At 39.2% G+C, this 20,045-nt stretch overlaps 1 protein-coding gene across 1 annotated transcript in view; it reads right to left on the minus strand.

Annotated features, from left to right (window-relative positions):
- The window catches only part of CRYBG1 (crystallin beta-gamma domain containing 1), a 228,023-nt gene that overhangs the window by 122,797 nt on the left and 85,181 nt on the right, over positions 1 to 20,045 (minus strand). Inside the window, exon 2 of the mRNA XM_065911626.1 lies at positions 8,378 to 8,516. Coding sequence (XP_065767698.1) covers positions 8,378 to 8,516 — 139 coding nt within the window. The remainder of the gene's footprint in view (positions 1 to 8,377; positions 8,517 to 20,045) is intronic.

Genomic DNA, 20,045 nt, shown 5'->3' on the forward strand with positions numbered 1-20,045 from the left:
ATAATATACATGTTTCGATGCTGTTCTCTCAGATCATCCCACCCTCGCTGTCTCCCATAGAGTCCAAAAGTCTGTTCTATACATCTGTGTCTCTTTTTTGGTCTTGCATATAGGGTTATCGTTACCATCTTTCTAAATCCATACATATGTGTTAGTATATTGTATTGGTGTTTTTCTTTCTGGCTTACTTCACTCTGTATGATGGGCTCCAGTTTCATCCATCTCATTAGAACTGATTCAAATGAATTCTTTTTAATGGCTGAGTAATATTCCATTGTGTATATGTACCACAGCTTTCTTATCCATTCATCTGCTGATGGACATTTAGATTGCTTCTGTGTCCTGGCTATTATAAACAGTGCTGTGATGAACATTGGGGTACACGTGTCTCTTTCAGATCTGGTTTCCTCGGTGTGCATGCCCAGGAGTGGGATTGCTGGGTCATATGGCAGTTCTATTTCCAGTTTTTTAAGGAATCTCCATACTGTTCTCCATAGTGGCTGTACTAGTTTGCATTCCCACCAACAGTGTAAGAGGGTTCCCTTTTCTCCACACCCTCTCCAGCATTTATTCCTTGGAGACTGCATGTTACATGTTTCTACCTAAGACTACGCTTTCAAAGGTAGTAACTACATGTTACTACCCAAGACTTTTGGATAGCAGCCATTCTGACTGGAGTGTAATGGTACCTCACTGAGGTTTTGATTTGCATTTCTCTGATAATGAGTGATGTTGAGCATCTTTTCATGTGTTTGTTAGCCATCTGTATGTCTTCTTTGGAGAAATGTCTGTTTAGATCTTTGGCCCACTTTTTGATTGGGTCATTTATTTTTCTGGAATTTAGCTGCAGGAGTTGCTTGTATATTTTTGAGATTAATCCTTTGTTTCTTCATTTGCTATTATTTTCTCCCATTCTGAAGGCTGTCTTTTCACCTTGCTTATAGTTTCCCTTGTGCAAAAGCTTTTAAGTTTCATTAGGTTCCATTTGTTTATTTTTGCTTTTATTTCCAGTATTCTGGGAGGTGGGTCATAGAGGATCTTGCTGTGATTTATGTTGGAGAGTGTTTTGTCTATGTTCTCCTCTAGGAGTTTTATAGTCTCTGGTCTTACATTTAGATCTTTAATCCATTTTGAGTTTATTTTTGTGTATGGTGTTAGAAAGTGTTCTAGTTTCATTCTTTTACAAGTGGTTGCCCAGTTTTCCCAGCACCACTTGTTAAAGAGGTTGTTTTTTTTCCATTGTATATTCTTGCCTCTTTCACCATGATCCACTTTCATCTTTGCAACCCTACAGCCGAAGCGCTGGAGAAGGAAGGTGGAGTCATGCCCTGGAAACAGTCACATTGCCTTTCTGCTGCCCACACGTGGCTTGCCTACGTATATATACACATTTGGTGGACTTTCCTTCTCTACCTTTGAAAGCGTAAGTAAAAAATTCAACCAAACTAGAGCTGAAATGCTGCACATTTGCAACAGCATTTTTTCTACTACCATTTATTACGAACAGATGGTATTTCATTCAGGCAAAATCTATAGATAATGTTCTAGCCATAGAGATGCAGTCTGACCTTGATGGCCTCCTAGTCTGGTAAGGAAAGATACTTGAAAATCAATACGGTAAGTGCTGAGTTCATGATATGTCCATGGTAAGTGAACATGTTTTCCAGGGCAGGGATTACAGAGGAAGACGTGTTTGAGCAGGATCTTAAAGGATGAGTAGAATTTTGCAAGTAGACAAGTGGAAAGACTTTCTAGGCATGGGAATGATTGTAGGCGAAGGCAATAGAATGGTGCAATAAGAAACTTAGGAACAACCTGGCATCCCCTTGGGCAATGCAACCAGGATTGGTACTGTTTACAGCAAATCAGAGAATCATAAAAAATCACACATGCATTCCTAAACCATTTCAAGGTACCTTTAATCACATATTTTGAATTTTGAACCATTTGAAAGTAATGCCTATTAAAAAAATTTTGAAGATGGAGGGATAAATAGGTATGACCTTTAATCACAATTTAACTTAAATCAAACCTATTCATTCCTCCATCATCAAAAAATTTTGAATAGGCAATACTTTCAAAGGGTTCAAAATTCAAAATATGAGAAATAACACAGTAGGATGTCTCTCTCCCACCTGCATCCCCATCTGTTCTTTACCCCCTGCCTCTATTAGGTAATTATCACTAGTTTTTCACATATCCTTTCATAATTTTTTAATGCATCTACAAAGATATATATGTATATTCCATTTCTCCTTTTACACAAAATGTAACATGCTGTACACATTGCTCTCCATGTTGAATCTTTTTGCTACTAGAGTATTTATTTGTTTATATATATATGTATTTTTGGCCACATGGCATGCAGTATCTTAGTTCCCCAACCAGGGAACAAACCTGTGCCCCCTGCATTGGACGTGTTGAGTCTTAACCACTGGACATCCAGGGAAGTCCTTCCTAACAGTATATTTAGCCTTTTAAAATAGTACTTATATGATTGGACACCCACATTATAGATGCAACTGCAAAAATGAGCTTTTCAAAAATAGTTAATAATATGGGAAAAAACACATAACATTAAGTGAAAAGTCCATTATTCAAAATTCAATATAGGGTATAACATTAATGTAAAAATGTATTTGTATGCATAATAAAAAGTAAAGCGCAAAATAAAATAAAATAAAATAGTACTTATAGAGCACAGAAAGAATCCTGCCATGCAACCAGCACAGAAAGGGTCCCAGGGTTGGGTGGGTAAAATGACATCAAGATCTGATAGACAATGTAAGCAGAGATCTGGGGCAAGGTAGTTCCAAGGCCCAGCAGTCTCTAATCACACATGCAGGTAAGATGAAATGCCACCAGGAGTGTCAAATGGAGTTTTGGAAGGGATAGATGATACTCATAAGTACTTTAAGGAAGTCACTATTGGGAAGGACTTAATTTAGTAAGTAAATACCTCATTCTCAGGATTAGCATTAGGGAGTTGGAACTCAGGATTTCAAAGGTCTTACTTGCAGGATAACTTCAGAAGGGTTCTGGGTGGGATTAGTAACCTGGGTGATCTAAGACAAAGTGTAGGAGCCAAGTGACCAGTGTTCATGCACTGTGTCCTCGGCCAGCCCGATAGTGGAGAAGACCCAACACTGGGCGCCAGGGGATTGGGCTGGGTGGGCAGCTCTGAGGCCTCTTAAAGTGTGAAACTGAAAGTGAAGTTCGCTCAGTTGTGTCCGACTCCTTGTGACCCTTTAGACTATATAGTCCCTGGAGTTCTCCAGGCCAGAAGGGAAAGAAGGCCTTTCCCTTCTCCAGGGGATTTTCCCAAGTCAGGGATTGAATTCAGGTGTCCCACATTGTAGGTGGATTCTTTACCAGCTGAGCCACAAGGGAAGCCCAAGAACACTGTAGTGGTAGCTTATCCCGACCCAGCGGATCTTCCCAACCCAGGAATCGAACCGGGGTCTCCTGTGTTGTGGGAGGCCTCTTAAGTAATTCATATTTTGAACTTGGTCCAGCCTAAGAAATGAGTTAAATCTGGAGATTTGGCATCCAGAGGAAAATCAGTGGGCCATGTAGAACAGCTAAGGGGAGAGAGAAACAGGAGAAATGATGGGGTTGGGAAGAGAAACGGGACCTTCCTCAGTGTGGTCAGCTACCTGAGGAGCATGGTAAATGAACATGTCAGGAAATGTTCTGTCCTCTCTACTACCTGAACAAATGCTTGTTCAACTGAATTGTTATCCTTATTGACTAAACTAGAATAACCAGGCTGGAAGCCAGAAAACACTCCACCTTGACAATTATAAGATTAACTGGGTGATTAAAAAGCTGTCAAAAGTGATGGTGGTAGAACCACCTCTGAGGTACTTAAGACTAAAGCAGATATCTGTTTTGGATGATTTGGGAGCATCCCAATCACAAGAGTGAAATGAGAGATTCACAGATGTCTCCTGAATGATGACGCAGAGAAGCACAGACAAGAAGCAAAGTCTGCATATGTGACCACTAGAGAAGCAGCCCTGATTTGGCAAAATTCCTTCTGCTCTATGGATTATAGTTACTTTGGTTTGGGGGTGCAGGGCTTATTTTTTCTTTTAAAAAGTACACACGCACACACTATATACATGCATACACACAGGCAATGGGAAATAGAGACTTTATCCAAGTTCGGAATGAAAGTGAAGTGAAGTTGCTCAGTCGTGTCCGACTCTTTGTGACACCATGAACTGTAGCCTGCCAGATTCCACCATCCAAGGGATTTTCCAGGCAAGAATACTGGAGTGGGTTGCCATTTCCTTCTCCAGGAGATCTTCCCGACCCAGGGATTGAACCCGGGTCTCCTGCATTGTAGGCAGACGCTTTACCATCTGAGCCACTAGGGAAGTCCCAAGTTCAGAATTTTTTTTTTTATAATCAGGATAAAAATATCCAAATGGTTAAAAAAATAGTTTTTTCAAACAATGTACCCATTTATTCCCTTTAACTTGCTTAAGTTTGGCTCCAGAATGATTGAAAATGTGACAATTTCACTTACTATCACTATTAGAGAAATTTTCTAGATGAAAGAAAGTGATTAGAATTGAAGGAAAATTGAGATTTTCATACTAGAAATCACTGAAATTCTCATTAATCACCCTTTTTGATGATGCTAATTTTAATTAACAATACATTGGTCAGTATTCTTAGTCTATTTTTTTTAAAGAAATGCTTTAATTAATAAAGGGTGTTCCTAGACCCTGTATGATTTTAATATCTTTAGACCATCAAATTTTTACACCTGGTCTTATGTCCCTGGATATGTTCTAGTGTCTTCTAGTTTATAGTCTATAGAAATTTGAATAGAATTTGTATCTGGTTGTTGTGTGAAAATTGTATAAATCTTAATTATGTTAAATTGATGCACAGTGCTTTTCAGGTCTACTATATCCTTCTACTTCTCTTTATATTCATTCTATTAATTTTTGAGAGCTTGATATTGAAACTCCACCTAAAAATCTTAATTCATCTACTCTAAAAAATAATTGTAATATATAGTGGCATTATATATAACCTTATTCTATATTTTCCAAGTCTCTCATAAATGTTATATTTCATAATTAAAAAATAAAAATAAAAGGTATTCTTTCACATCCCAGAAATATCCCTATGTAGTAGAATTAAGACATTTTAATTTACAAATGAATTAAGTAGTAAATATAAGAAGTATAAAAACATAGCAAAAGATAATGTACAAGGTTAATCCTTTCTTACATACAAAGAAACAATTATTCAATATGATTATCATAGATGATATGTTTTCACTTAATAATACCACTTTCTTATGCTTTTCTTTCATATGAAAAGTCTGTTACAAATATAAATATTTTACATAAACATATCTTCTACTCTAAAGCTGACTAAAGGTTTTATGTAGCTGTTTAAAGGAAAAAATTGTTTTGTATAAATAAATAAGATCCTTGGTGATTTTTCTCATTTAAATTCTAGTAATATTCTGCTTTGATTTGTGGTTGTGTTCTTTTACCTAGGAAATGGCAACCCACTCCAGTATTCTTGCCTGGAAAATTCCATGGACAGAGGAGCTGGTGGGCTACAGTCCATCGGGTTGCAAAGAGTCCGGCACGACTGAGCACCCACGAACTCTTTCCTCTAGTTGATGCATATACACGTTTGAGAGGCAATATTATCTTAGTATCTAAAAATCCATTTCCGTTTACACAAGCAGGTAGGACAAACATCTTTTAATTGAAGGATTCAATACAATATTGTCAGCTCTAAAGAATGTCTAAGGAATTTTAACAACATGTTCAATAAGTAAACAAACACAATAACATAGTGTGTGCAGAACACATAAAGAGAATGAATAAATCTTGATTGTTTGGGGGAAGACACATGGCTTAACTTCAGTGCAAATAAAAAACTGAAACATTTGTCTGAATAAACAGATATAACTTAAGAGAGCTAGATCAACTCAGTGATCTTAAGAAGAAATGATGGCCTTCTGCCTGGGAAAGATACCAAGGGTGATGCTGATACAATTGCCTAGTAAATCTGCTGAATCCTGTAGGAAATGACCAGGCTCGCTGCAGAGAGTAAACTAAGAAGAATCCTCTGAAAGGTATGGGAGGCACCCTGGCACTCCAGTAGGTACGAATTACCCAGAATCTACGTGGAGCTAATTTCTGTTTCTCAGTAATACTGGTCAGACTGGTGGTATGGAGCTATCCTGTACTTCTGAGAATGGTCTGGTTACACCTCTCAGCTATGATCTCAAGAGACATAAAATTGAGAACACCATCAGAGGCAAGAGAGCACTATGCCTCTTCTTTTCTTCCAGTCCTTATAGAATACGCAGATGAGAAAGATCCAGAGTCAGACCCATGAGGGATGATGGAGGCGGAGAGAGAGAGAGAGAGAGGGAGAGAGACAACCGGCAGATCCAGAAGGGACCTGGAAGCCTGTTCTCCCTGTTGTGGGCATTTGAGCATCGCTGAGTAGGATGGTGTGGTGCAGGCAGAGGGTACAGGCAGTGCCTGGCTGACCCCATTTCAGGCGACACGTGGAGACACGGTAGCCAGAACGACACTTTGCCTCTGCTTGCTCCCTTCTTCGAGTTCCTGCCTGCCTTCCATCTGCCCTGGCTCCCTTCCTACACGGGGTGCCCAGTTCATCCATTTCTGGTCCCAGGTGTCTGCCTGCCCCAGGTGTTCTGCCTGGCCTCCTTGTCCCTGCCAGCCCTCAGGTGGGCTGCCCAGCGCCCAGGGCTCCTTGACTGCATCCTGGGAGAGCAAGCAAGGGTCGAGAGAGCGTGTCTAGACAGGGTGAGAGTACCGTGAAGACGCGGCTCCTGCTGAACTGCAGACCGCGGGAGGACGGGCCACAGACCCCTCACCGTCATCCCCCTCAGGGAAGGGACTCTGGGCCCAGCTTTACATGCTGCCACCAACTGTTTCCTGGGCTTCAGGAAACACTGTGAGATACTTGATGACATGAGACTTGCAGAATTATTTTTAAGTTATTAAGGGACAAATACAGAAAACAACTCAAAACTCATGGCCAGTGACTGAATTTATCAGGTTTTGTTTCCAGTCACAAACTGTTTCTTATAAAGAAAGAAGGACAAAATGTAAAACCAATTTGAAAGTACATATAAATTATAGTAAGCCAGGTTATTTAATTTTTTTAAGTTAAATTTGATTTTTTCATTTCACTATTTTATAAAACTTAATTTTATACTTCTGGTACTCATTGATAAATTACGCTATTTTGAGTTAGAATTTTCCGTTGAATTTCCCTACCCACTTTTGTCATTTTCTAATAAACTGTAAAATATGAGTTTATGAACTCATCATGTCTTTTTTCTTACTGCTTTCCATCACCAAGGATATTTAAAACATTTTTTCATTGTGGTAAAACACACATATATACAATTTACCATCTTAACCATTTTAAATATACAGCTCAGCAGTCCTAAATACATTTAATCCTAAATACATCAGTAGTCCTAAATATATTCACAGTGTTGTAAATCCAAACTCCAAATTTTTCATCTTGCACTAAGTAATTATTTCACTTTTAATATACAACATTACTAAAACAAACTCCTTTGGGGAGAGGATTTCTTTCATGACGAACCCTCATTGCTAACCCTCAGTGATCTTCCAAAAAGTTGTAATAAGAACTGTATTATATAGCCTTCAAAATCTAGCAGCTAAACCAGCTCTCACACGGTGACTCAAGACTTTATCTTTCTGCTTTCAGGCAAGTGCAGAAGCCATGCCCTTTCATGGGTAAAAAGATGCAGTTAATAAAAATATACTTTTATCTCCCACCTGGGGGAAAACTTTTAAAGCAATATAGTTAAGTTAGAACTTAACTTTTAAAGCAATATAACGGTTCTTTTAAAGAAATACAGTTAAAAGCTTATCTTAAAGCAATATAGTTAAGTTAGAACTTTCTATGCAAACATCTAGATATTAAGATGTAACTGCTGATAGAATGGTAACAACTCTAAATGCCTTACAGTAGGAAGGAAATGTAAGTAAATAAAATGCTTTTTATGGAAAAGAATCACTGTTTCCAAATATTGATGTCATTTTACTTTGTGTATCTTTGAGTTAAAGGTATATAAAGGGGAAAAGGCAGCAAAAGGCACCCATGACAACAGGCAGAACTTCTGAAGGCAGCAAAGAGCAAAGATTCAAACTTATCCTTTTTTTTTCCTGATTTATTATCATGGTGCTTTGATATGTAATGACCTTTTAACCATCTACGATCTTTTTAACTATGTGTTTTTCAACCAGAGAGGTGTTCTTTTACACTGCTTTAATTCAGTTAAGTGTTTAGATCTGGGAGTCAAATATTGGAAATGAAGCATTACCTTTTTAAAGATTCCAGACTCTGTAGGTAAAGCACCAGGCATCTCACAGGTGCTGTGAAAGAACTGGGACTCCCCGCAGTACAGTGTAAATTCTTCATACTCTCCAGCCACATGCGCTCCGTCCACTACCTCCAGAGCTCTGTAAAGAGTGGAAACAACTTCTCAAGAATGCTGAAAACACAAGAGGCTAAAGGCACACTGCCCTCTGTATATTTCCAACCCGTCAAAATAATGAATCATTCTTCAAAACCTACACAGAATTGTAGATAATTTGGTATTCTCATAGCACATTTATAAATAAACTTTGATGATTTTCCCTATGTGGCTAACAGAATTCTTTTAAATCCTATGCAGAAAACAAATTGGAGACAGACAGGTAGGTAAGTAAATTGTTAGATGGCTAGACAGATTTTGATATGAAGCAATACAAATTCATTTTATATTTGCTTGGTTGCTGTCATTGTTCTTAAAGGAAAAAAAAGCATTTGTATGTTTTCTGAACACTGGAAATAAAGTGAAAACCGATTCCTCCCAGCTAGGGGAAGAATCTAGGCTATGCCAGGCAAAGGAATCTGTTCCCAGGATTATCATATTTATTAGATTTAAAAGGAATGGAAACCAATAAAGGCAGTGTTTTAGCAGACGCTGGTGGTTGCCTACCCCCAAACCATTTCCTTTATCCAAACCCAAAGCCTAACTGTCACACCTCCAACATACATTTTCTTTGCTAACAACCCTGATGTGTTCAAACAGCTATTTTCCATGTGCTTCAGAGGAAGTTTCCATGTGCTTCCTGCCCTGGTAATCAGTCATGATTGGTCTAATCCTGGAGTCCGCTCACCAGTAACTGACTCAGACATAAGCCCACACCTATCTCTCTAGCTGATACCATCACATTGATTTAGGTCTCCCTGATCCTTAAAGTCTTTGTATTTACTTAAGTAGTCGCTCAGTCATGTCAGACTCTAGGCAACCGCATGGACTGTAGCCTACCAGGCTCCTCCGTTCATGGGATTCTCCAGTGTTTGTACTTCACCCTATATCTGATGCAATTCTGGCCACTAGATGTGAGGGACATCTGTTGAAGGAATCATGAGAAGGTCTTTCTCTTAAAAGACAGTTTACAGAAAGTAATAGTTCTTCCCTGCAGGCCAGCATCATGCCTGTATGTGATGAATAGGACAGCTGTCCTGGGATCAGGAGTGGCATTAGCCTTTGGAAAAGAGATGGAGAAGAAAGCAAGGCAGAAATGTGAGAGCAATTTGCATCTTCAAGTACTTTGTTGAGTAGCTGAATTAACCAATCCTAGACCTGCCCTAGCCCTAAAGTTCTCATTACGTTGCATATAAGTGTCCGATTCTTTAAGCCTTTTTGAGTCGAGTGTTATCTGTTACCTGCTGTTGAGCATCATAACTGATACGAGGGTTAATGTATTTCTTAAGCATATACTTAAGACTGAGAAGAAGATACTGGACCAGGAGAAGGAGGCTCATGAAGAGAACAAAAAATTAAAGGCTTTAATATTTCACAGAAGAAATAAAAGCCTTTGTGGAATTTCTATCAATACAATGAACCAAGGATAAAAAGTAGGGTAAAGAATTAACACTTTAAGAGATGAGGAGGCATAAATCAATGGGGTAATGTCAACAAGGAAGAAATGTATGGGAGTGATTTTAAGAAATCCATCTTGTAACTCTTTGTTTTAGAAAACATTATTCTTTGTGTTATAGAAAATGTGAAGGTATTTCAACAGCAACAATTTCTTTTTGTCTTCCTTCCCAATTTTGTTTAAAAGCAATTTTTGTACATAGTAAGTACAATTCAGTCAATATTGAAGGGAACTGAAATAAAAAGTAATTTCTTTAGCCCAATTATATTTCTCTCTGCATAAGTAACCACTCTGAACAGTTTCCTTCCTGCAATGTTCATGCCATATGTAAGGACTTAAAAAAATTTTCTACCTTCTGAAAGTAAGTGCTGAAGTTCACCTTAGAGGAAAATCTCTCCTTAGGAATTACAGATCGCATTTATAAAGGGATAGAAAAATACACCTAGCTTCAAAGAATTACATAACATTTGAAAAGTATCTTATGATTGAGAAGGTGTTAAAGACTTACCACAGATGTATGTTTGCATCAAGATTTATTTTTATTAACTGGTCCACTGACCCTAAATCACAGCCCTTGTGCTGCTTCTGCTCACAAATAAGCCAAGAAGAGAAGCAAGCAAGTGAAGACCACTAGGATTGTAACAAAGAAAACCAGATCTAACGCCATACTGGATCTGTTTCTTTTACTTTAACTTTTGTATTCCATTGTCTCTGTTCTTAGTTGTGTCCAACTCTTCGTGACACTGTGAACTGTAGCCTGCCAGGCTCCTCTGTCCATGGGATTTTCCATGCAAGAATACTGGAGTGGGTTGCCATTTTCTTCTCTATTTGCTACAGTTAATCACTAAAAGGAGATTGCCTACAGCTTCAACTATATGTGATAGCCCATATCTTGGAATTCTTCCCCCTAAGCCTGAGCTGTACCCTCATTTAGCTAATGGGAAACATCCTCACCAAGGCCCACCTATAAATGACTGCCAGAGTGAAGCAATTAACACATCTCTTCCAGAGTCTAGTTGGAACCAGGAAATATTTGCAACAACTATTACCCTTTTAAACTTTACTCCTCACCCCCCACTCCTTGTTTTATAAAAGAAACTAGCATCCAAACCCAGGTAAGATGGCTCTCTGGGACACACAGACATTTTCTCTGCCTGCTGGCTTCCCAAATAAAGTCACTATTTCTGCCCCAACAACTGGTCTCTCAATTTATTGGTCTGTTTGTTGTGCTAGGAGTAGTATGAGCTCAGACTTGGTAACAAGACTTGAAAATGGATTCCAACCATTGAAGTTTTATGAACTGGAAAATTAAAAAGAAAAGTACAGAAAGTCTACCACTTTTAATAGTTTTTCTTTTTGAAGAGAAAAATAATGTGCCCATTGAATGAATCTAGAGATGAAGTGATAAACTTGAACTACATGTGCTTCCTAAGCTGTGTATTGTTGGAGGTGGGCAGAAATCCAAAATGAAGTTCTCTCTTCCTGCTAAATACTTCTGTACTGTGTGATTAAAAGCTAACAAGGCTTCCCTTTTTATGTACTTTTCTTGTGATCCAATCCCTGCCTGTAGTATAGGATTCTTTGGCCTGCAAGTAACAGAAATGCCAACTCACAGAAGCCTAATCAAACACAAATATAAGTCACTGAATATAAAGCGAGAAAGGTGGACTGAGTTCGTTTAATCAGTTTATTCCACTGCTGCTGAATTGAGTGGCTGCTACAGTTCTGGTCATCATGTATTGTTACATGATAATTCCAGGTGATGAAAAGATGATCTCTTCCTGCACATCTCTCTCAGAAGGAAGGAAGTCTTCCCTAGAAACCCCCTAGCAGACTTCTCTGGATATCTCATGTCTACACCAAAACCATTGCGGGACCTACCCCAGAGGCTGGGGCCAGAGAGACATCACCGCACAGAGGGGGAACGGGAACAAGCTGGGGCTCTATGAGGAAGGGAGTGGGGGGTGGAGACGGATGTTGGTGTCTAGCACCTCACCTCCCTGTCCAGTAACATGTCCCCTACACTTGCTACCCTGCTGGAAGATGTAGAGCCGAGATATACGCACGGTTGAATTTGAGTTACCAAAGCAGAAACATTCAGGATTCTGGCCTCATTGCATGTTGAACCCAGCCAGTCTGCTTGCTCACCTGGCTTGGAGGTAGACTAACAAGACTTACCCTGCTGTCCAAGGGTCAATCTATGCTTGGGGTCATGATCTCAGAAGGCATATTTAGCTCCCCAGTGGCCCGAGGAAAGGGAGGACCCTCATACGTGGCCCAGGCAAGGCCCTTGCTTCACTCATAATTCCCAAGCCATTAACTTCAGAGAGTTGTGCTACAGCAAGTGACTTCTGACCTCCCTTGGAGGGGACGGGGATGAGGTGTTGGCTGAATTTCTTTTCCTCTAAACCAAGATCCAAGCATGACTGCTGACCATGTGGTCACAGGCACCATTAATTCGAAGTTGGCTCCAGGACTCAATTGGGAGGTAAAGAAAGGCCACAGTGTGTGTGGGCCCAGAGGGTTTTGCAAGCTGAGTTCCGCTTTAGGAGCATCTTGCCCCAGACGCATTTTCTAGTTCCCCTCTAGTGGCAGGCACAGAACTTCTCCTCCCAGGAAATGTATTACACAAGTTTGTCTCCTGAAACGCAAGCTTCACGAAACATTACACAGACATAAAATACCTAGAATCGTGATGGAGGGGGCCCTGGGTGCTACAGTAATTTAAATAATATCTAGCTCTCATTCTTTCAGCAAGCATTTTTATATCTCTTTTCGTGTATCATACAAGGTAAAGGTAAAGAAACCCACTCCAAACCCTCAGGACATTAACTCCTAGTAGACACAGGGGCTCATCATGTGGACAAAATATTTTAATCGTGAATAACAGTTGCAGACAAAGCTAGATATAGGTAAGTCCCCCTTGCTGTTGTTCAGTCGTTAAGTCGTGTCCGACTCTTCGTCACCCCATGAACTGCAGCACGCCAGGCTTCCTTGTCCTTCACAATCTCTGGGAGTTTGCTCAAACTCATGTCCATTGAGTCAGTGATGCCCTCCAACCATCTCATCCTCTGTTGCCCCTTTCTCCTCTTGCCCTCAAACTTTCCCAGCATCAGGGTCTTTTCCAATGAGTTGGCTCAAGTTCCCCTAGCTTAAGAGGAAATCTTAACAAGCTCTGTTCGCAACCGGAAAGACCAATCGAAAAGTTCATTTTTCTTTTCCAAAGGATATATTTTCAGTTTAACTCCTGATGAGTAGGCTGCAGATGGTTGTAAGAAAGGCTAAGTATGGCCCCCTGGTGAGAAATCTAAGATTTATAAATGGAAATAGAGCTTCCTTTCTGAATAATCACTACTGGTCTCTTTTTAAGCACATTATTTCTGGGGTTAAAAAACAAAACAAAATAAAATCCCCCTCCCCACTCCAAATTGCCATACTAGTCTGGAGTTTTTTCAGAGGAAAATCTACTAACTGGCTAATTTGCAATCTGCGCTTTCTTGTTTTTAGTACAGGTATTATCCTGCCAGAGTGAAGGGAGTTTTGGTGTTAAGTACTTTATTTTACTCAGACTCATAAACAAGTGGAATACTAACCCACTTATTCCATTATTTTTGGTTCCTTTTTTATTTGGTTTGCTTTTAAAAGCCATATTTCCTTTCTTGGAGTTTTTTCCTTAATATATATATTTTATTGAAGTATAGTTGACTTACAGTTTCAGGTACACGGCAAGGTGATTCAGTTACACATACACCTATATTATTTTAAAAATTATTTCCATTACAGGTTATTACAAGATATTGAATATAGTTCCCTGTGCTATATAGTAAACCTTTGTTGCTTGTTGCATATTTAGTTTTTAAATTAGAAATCTAGCATTCTATTCATATTAAGTCAAACAAGTGGAATCAAATGTCATAAATTTTTTAGTTAGGCAAAAATTCATAAGTTTTCTAAAACATATATATTATACATATTATATATATATATATATATATGAATACAAAAACTTTTCTACTATGCTTCTTCTTGGAGATTAAGTTGGTAGAAAATTAATAATAATACAATTGTTTGCCTTTTCCTAAATTAAAAGTTATTTATTGTTATTTCCAGGCAAATACAAACTTGGTGAGGCTTGAGGAGAATATAATTTTGGGGCCTTCTTGAAAAAGAAAACAAAGTATCTCACTTTTTCAAAATATATAGCACTAGGGCCCCAAGTGCTGAAGTTGCCCATGAAACTTTAGCTTTTGTTTCCTATAAATCCACCTTAGGTTTTCCTGATCGGGTCAGCTCCATCAAGCTACTCCTTGAGCATTTTAACATATGTAGCCCAATATAAAGCAAGTTATGAGCTTCTCTATCTAATAATTCTTGGTTCAGAGATAATGTACATGTAAAACAAATGAGACACAAAAGATTTCTAGGGTATGAACGTGAGAATTGGACCGTAAAGAAGGCTGAGCAATGAAGAATTGATACTTTAGAACGATGGTCCTGGAGAAGACTTTTGAGAGTTCCTTGGACAGCAAGGAGATCAAACCAGTCAATCTTAAAAGAATCAATCCTGAAGACCAGACTCTGGAAAGACTGACACTAAAGCTGAAGCTCCAATTCTTTGGAAAAGACCCGACTGCTGGGAAAGATTGAGGGCAGGAGGGAAAAGGAGTGACAGAGGCTGAGATGGTTGGATGGCATCACCGACTCAATGGACATGAGTTTGAGCAAACTTTGGGAGATGGTGAAGGACAGGGAGGCCTGGCGTGCTGCAGTCCATGGGGTAGCAGAGTCGGATACGCCTTAGTGACTGAACAACTATGGTATAAATTGATGCTCTCCTGCCATCCAGTGGCTACTTAAAGAATTCTTGGTGTGTTCTAATAAGCCTCAGAGCTGTAACTTGAACAAAAGGTGTGGCCAAGAGAGCTGAAAACACCAGGTATTAGAGCCACTCCTCTGAATTAAGACTGTGGTTATAAGGTTACATAAGTTTGCTGGCCAGAAAGGAAGAGAGGAAACTTTTAATTTATTAACAAACAGCACTAAGTAGAATGTGTAGTAGTATTAATATTTCATTGCTGCAATTGCTGAATGGTAGGGAGCTACCATATACGGAGCAATCCTGCTAATATGAGGCCCTGTATCAGATTATGGACAGATCTTCCAATAATTCAGGGCCTGGAAAGGCCCCTAGTGATTACCTGGTGCAGTCCCTCATTGCACATTTGAAGTGACATTGGCTCTGAGAAACCACGAGGCTGGCAGGGCTCTGGGCCCACTGCTTAGCCACGTGCATGGAACTGATGTTAAGCTTCCCTGCTGAGGCTCACCAAGAGTCAGCTAACGGCAGAGTGACAATAGAACCACACCAATCTATCCCACTGCCGGAAAACAAACAAAAAACTAATATATTTCCCTTGGAAAACCAAGGATTTTGGATTTACAGAATGAGTTTTTCTTTCAAAAGCAATGTTGTATTCAAATTTGTATTTTTCTCACGTGAATGAGACATGAAATATAGCAATGTGTACACAGATTTCAGAGTCATACCAGCCTAGCTAGCCATTACCCATGTGATCTTGGCTAGTTGCTTAACTGCTTGCAGCCCCAGTTTCCTCATTTGCAAAATGGGGATTATAATCAGATTGTCATGAGAATTAACTTAGGTAACACTCACAAAACACTTAGTCTAGTACTGCTACATAACAGGTGCTCAATAAGTACCAGCTATTTTAATTATGCCTATGAATGTCAGTTAACATTTGCTGCATTATAACTTTCTAGGCATCATGTAGATGGTATTTTAAGCTAGCGTATTTATCAGGCTCAATTACAAAATGATACAGAAATGAGAATATCTGAATTGAAAGATACCCCAGAGAAAATCTAGTGATCCAACCACCTCATTTTGCAGTAGAGCTCATTGATGACCAGAGACATTCATTGTTCACAGTCATAGGACTAATTATTGGCAGAGTTGAGGGTAAAGAACCTATCTAACTCCCAGTTTAGAGGCTGATTTCAAATTCTCTGCAGGTGAGTTTTATGGTCACAAATCCTCAGTTGGATGGATAAATGAATAAAATCTCTATGCTTATCCACATTTTGAAAATCCAAACACCCTCATAGTTTAAGACATATAAAAAATACTACATTAATCAAAGTATTTTGTGTCAGCAAATGGTAATAGCTTTTAACGCAGAAGTGCTGCCATCTAGTGGTTACACAAGAGTTTCAATTTTATCATCTTTTTTAGTAGTGTTTTTGTAAAAATTCTCTGGGGGCATACCTGGTGACTCAGTGTTAAAGAATCTGCCTGCCAATGCAGGAGACCCAGGAGGTGCAGGTTCAATCCCTGGTCGGGAAGAACCCCTGGAGAAGAAAATGGCAATCCACTCTAGTATTCTTGCCTGCAAAATCCCATGGGCAAAGGAGCCTAGTGGGCCACAGTCCATGAGGTCGCAAAGAGTTGAATATAACATCGCGACCAAACAACAGCAGCAGCAAAGCTCCCTGATTTGGCTGGTCTCTATTGTTTCTAACTTTCTGGGCCCCTTGATTTTTTGTTTTTAAAGCAAGAAAGATATTTATTGTAATGTACTGCCAAGCAAACTGGCAGATGCCACTAACAAATAATAGAACATTTTTCTATAGCTCATTATTTCCATAAAACAAACCATTTTTCAGTTATCATTTCTGAAATAGAATATAAACCCAACTATAAACAACCAAAAAAAAAATAACAAAAAAACAACCAGTGGCCATGAAACCCCAGTGCCGTGTGTGTCACTAAACTAGATGTTCTAAATGGTGGCTAGAAAGCTGGGAGCGATCTCCCAATGTGCTGTGTGGGAGAGTCCCGCTCATATTTGTCCAAGTTCCCCTCATATCTGACCACTGGGAATGCAGATCACTTTCTCTCCAACAGAGCCTGGGGACTTTTGCCCTTATAATTCCATGTTGTGAAATCTAGGCTTTGGGTGCTGCAGAGTTTGTGAAATTTAACCAAGCTGTCTCAGGACCAATAAATAATATGTCAAATTTTGTCATTTGTGATCACTTCCCATGACTAACAAACTGTGAAGCACCCCCCTCCCTCACTCCCACCCCTGGAACCAGGCTGAGCTCAGTCAAGTTTGGCTTTATTAGTATTGGTTTCAGAGAAAAGAAGAGTCTCAATCTGAGCAAGAATAGAGGACCAGGGACCAAAACCACCCAGGAATCACTGCCCTAAGCCCCGAGGAACTGAAGACCTTGGTCTGGGTCTCAAGGAAAGGCTTAGGTTTATCACAAGTCTTGTGTTTCATTAATGACTGCACATGATCTCGCTTAGAGTCGCTGAGGGCTTCCTGGTAGCTCAGCTGGTATAGAACTCGCCTGCAGTGAGAGACCTGGGTTCAGTCCCTGGGTTGGGAAGATCCCCTTGGGAAGGGAACGGCTACCTATTCCAGTACTCTGGCCTGGAGAATTCCATGGACTATATAGTCCATGGTGTCACAAAGAGCCGGACATGACTGAGCAACTCTCACCTTCACTCAGAGTTGCTAAAAATCCTGGCCTTTTCCCCCACATCTCTTTACAAAGTTCAAGTTAAATAAGGTTAGTTTTTAGTTGTCAAAATAGAAAAAAGTTTCTTGGTTGCTGGCATTTTTCTTCTAAGGCTGTCAAATCCTATAATCTAATGGCAGAGAAAATGTAGGTCTTCTTTTGATGACATGTATAATCCCCAAAGACAGACTCATGACTTTGCTAAGCTCATAAATAACAAATACATAATGCTAGAGAATTTTAAATTGCTATCTTTTGCAACACAAAACAAAGCTAATGGTGATTATATAACCATGGAGCAGGCAAGGAGCAGGAAACTTGGCAGAATATGGTTCTGTGTACAAGACCAGAAAACGAAGCCCCACGTCCACCAGGGACAGCTCTTGGGAGTCAACCCTGAGCTCTTCTGCTCCCATCATTCAACCTCCAATCACTGGTGAGGGGTGCTTTGTCATCATACCTGAGCTTTCTTTGAGAGACACTAATGATGCAACTGCATGGACCACTTCATTAGACAAATTGCTGGAAAACTGAGAAGGGTGTAAGCTACCATCTTGTTTAACGTTCTCTCTATAGTGACAAGGGAAGATTTCTCTCTTTCTTAAATGTAAAAAAAAAAACCTTTTCTGTTCCTCACCAGTTGTCTTTCTGACAATGTGGACTATATACCTGATCATGAATAAATGTTAGTAATTATATAGAATTATACAGAACTTTTTGAATATATAATCTGTAAAGTAATTATCTCTCTGGCTTATGACACTACTATTCCTTTAGTTTTCTTATCCTCCCTTATTTACATTGTTAACTGAAGATAAACTACTATGAGCCTTGGAGGAAGAAGTGATGGGGCAGCAGTTATAAATACATGGAACATACTTTCACCTCACCAGTATGATGTCCATCTACCCTTGTCTATTCTAACTACCACCATCCTAGTTCCTAACTTCATTACCTCTTCAATTTAGAGTTTTTTCCAGCTATTCTTTGCTATTCGGTCTCTCCTGCATCCTCCAACTCATCCTAGCGTTACAAATAGATTCATCTTCCTGGTGTACATTTGTGTTTGAAAAGCATTAGACGGTTCAGCACTGTGTACAGTAGAGTTTTAACTCCACAGTTTAGTATTCAAGCCCTTCCATCTTCTGGACCCAGTTCACGTCTTCAAACATAGCTTCCCTACACACCCCATGTTATAGGCAATTTTACTATATTTTAACTTTACCATAATCATGGATGACTCTCTCTCACCTCAGACAGTAAGTCCTTTTTGGGTTCATATGACTAACTCCCTCTGTTTCTGTCACAGCATCTGACAACATCTGTCACATCACAGACATTTAGTAAGGGCTTCCTGGGTGAGAGAATACAAAGCCCCATTTTGCATGATGGTTTGACTCATAACTACAACAGCTGCTTGCCGAGCCTGTTGCTATTTATGACTGTTTCAAATAATGTCAATGTAAAGCTTTGGTTCAAAAGCACCTCTTCCTTCCTAGGCTGGTCTAGCATGTCTACTGTTATTTTCCACAAGTCTATGGTGATGTCACACACCTTGAAGTCAACTTTATAGCATCTTTACTATGCATCATCTGCTTCCTTTGTTCACCTTTGCCCCATTTAGCTCACTAGACCAAAATGACTCTGCTGCCAGCCACAATTAGCCAGAGTTTGTGAAACTCTGGGGTCCCTAAAGAACCTGGCACTGAACTTCTCTGCCCTAGTTAGTTCTTTCAGGTACTCAGAGAATTATCTTTGTCAATCTAGAGCTTAGATAATATTTGCATTGCTGTAAACATTAATACTTTGTAGCATTTTTACAAGCAATAAAGTTAGAGAAGTTGTGTAATTTGTTCCTTGCACCAAAAATGTTTAGCATTTACTGTACTTCCTGAACTCACAAATACTAATTTTTCTTACAAATCAGATGCTCTCAAAATTCTCACAGCTGTAATTCAGAGATTTAAAGGCTCTAATCAATATGTTCTTGCTATATGATGATCCGTAAGCCTCATAAAACTAGAAGTGAAAATTGAGTCTGTAAATGTTACTCGTAAGACAGTAAAACATTCCGCCACACAAGCCGGTGCTTGTAGTAAATGGCCTTTGATAATGTGAAACTAAAAAAATATTTTAAAATATGAGGATGAGTTTCTATATATCTTTTTTACTTTTTCAAGACAATTCTTATGGAGGTTAGTGTCTACATTTAATTTTCATAACTGTCAATTTCATCATGTTCGACTTACTGGACTTCCAAACACCTGGCAGTTGTTTGATGATGAATGTAACATGCATAATAATTTGTTCATAATTGTCTGAATTACATCTTCGGCTTTCTCCATCTGCATCACCTGCATCAGGTGGGTAAATGCCACAAGGGCCTCCTAGACACAGCCTTTGGCAGTGACTAGAAATGTCATCATTTACTTAATGAATGAGTTCAATTAGTGTCTTCAACTTGTGATAATGTTACAAAAGAAAACTAATTAGAAATCACCTCTAACAAGAAGT

Source organism: Muntiacus reevesi, chromosome 19 (assembly GCF_963930625.1).
Source record: "Muntiacus reevesi chromosome 19, mMunRee1.1, whole genome shotgun sequence".
In the NCBI taxonomy this organism is placed as follows: Eukaryota; Metazoa; Chordata; class Mammalia; order Artiodactyla; family Cervidae; genus Muntiacus; species Muntiacus reevesi.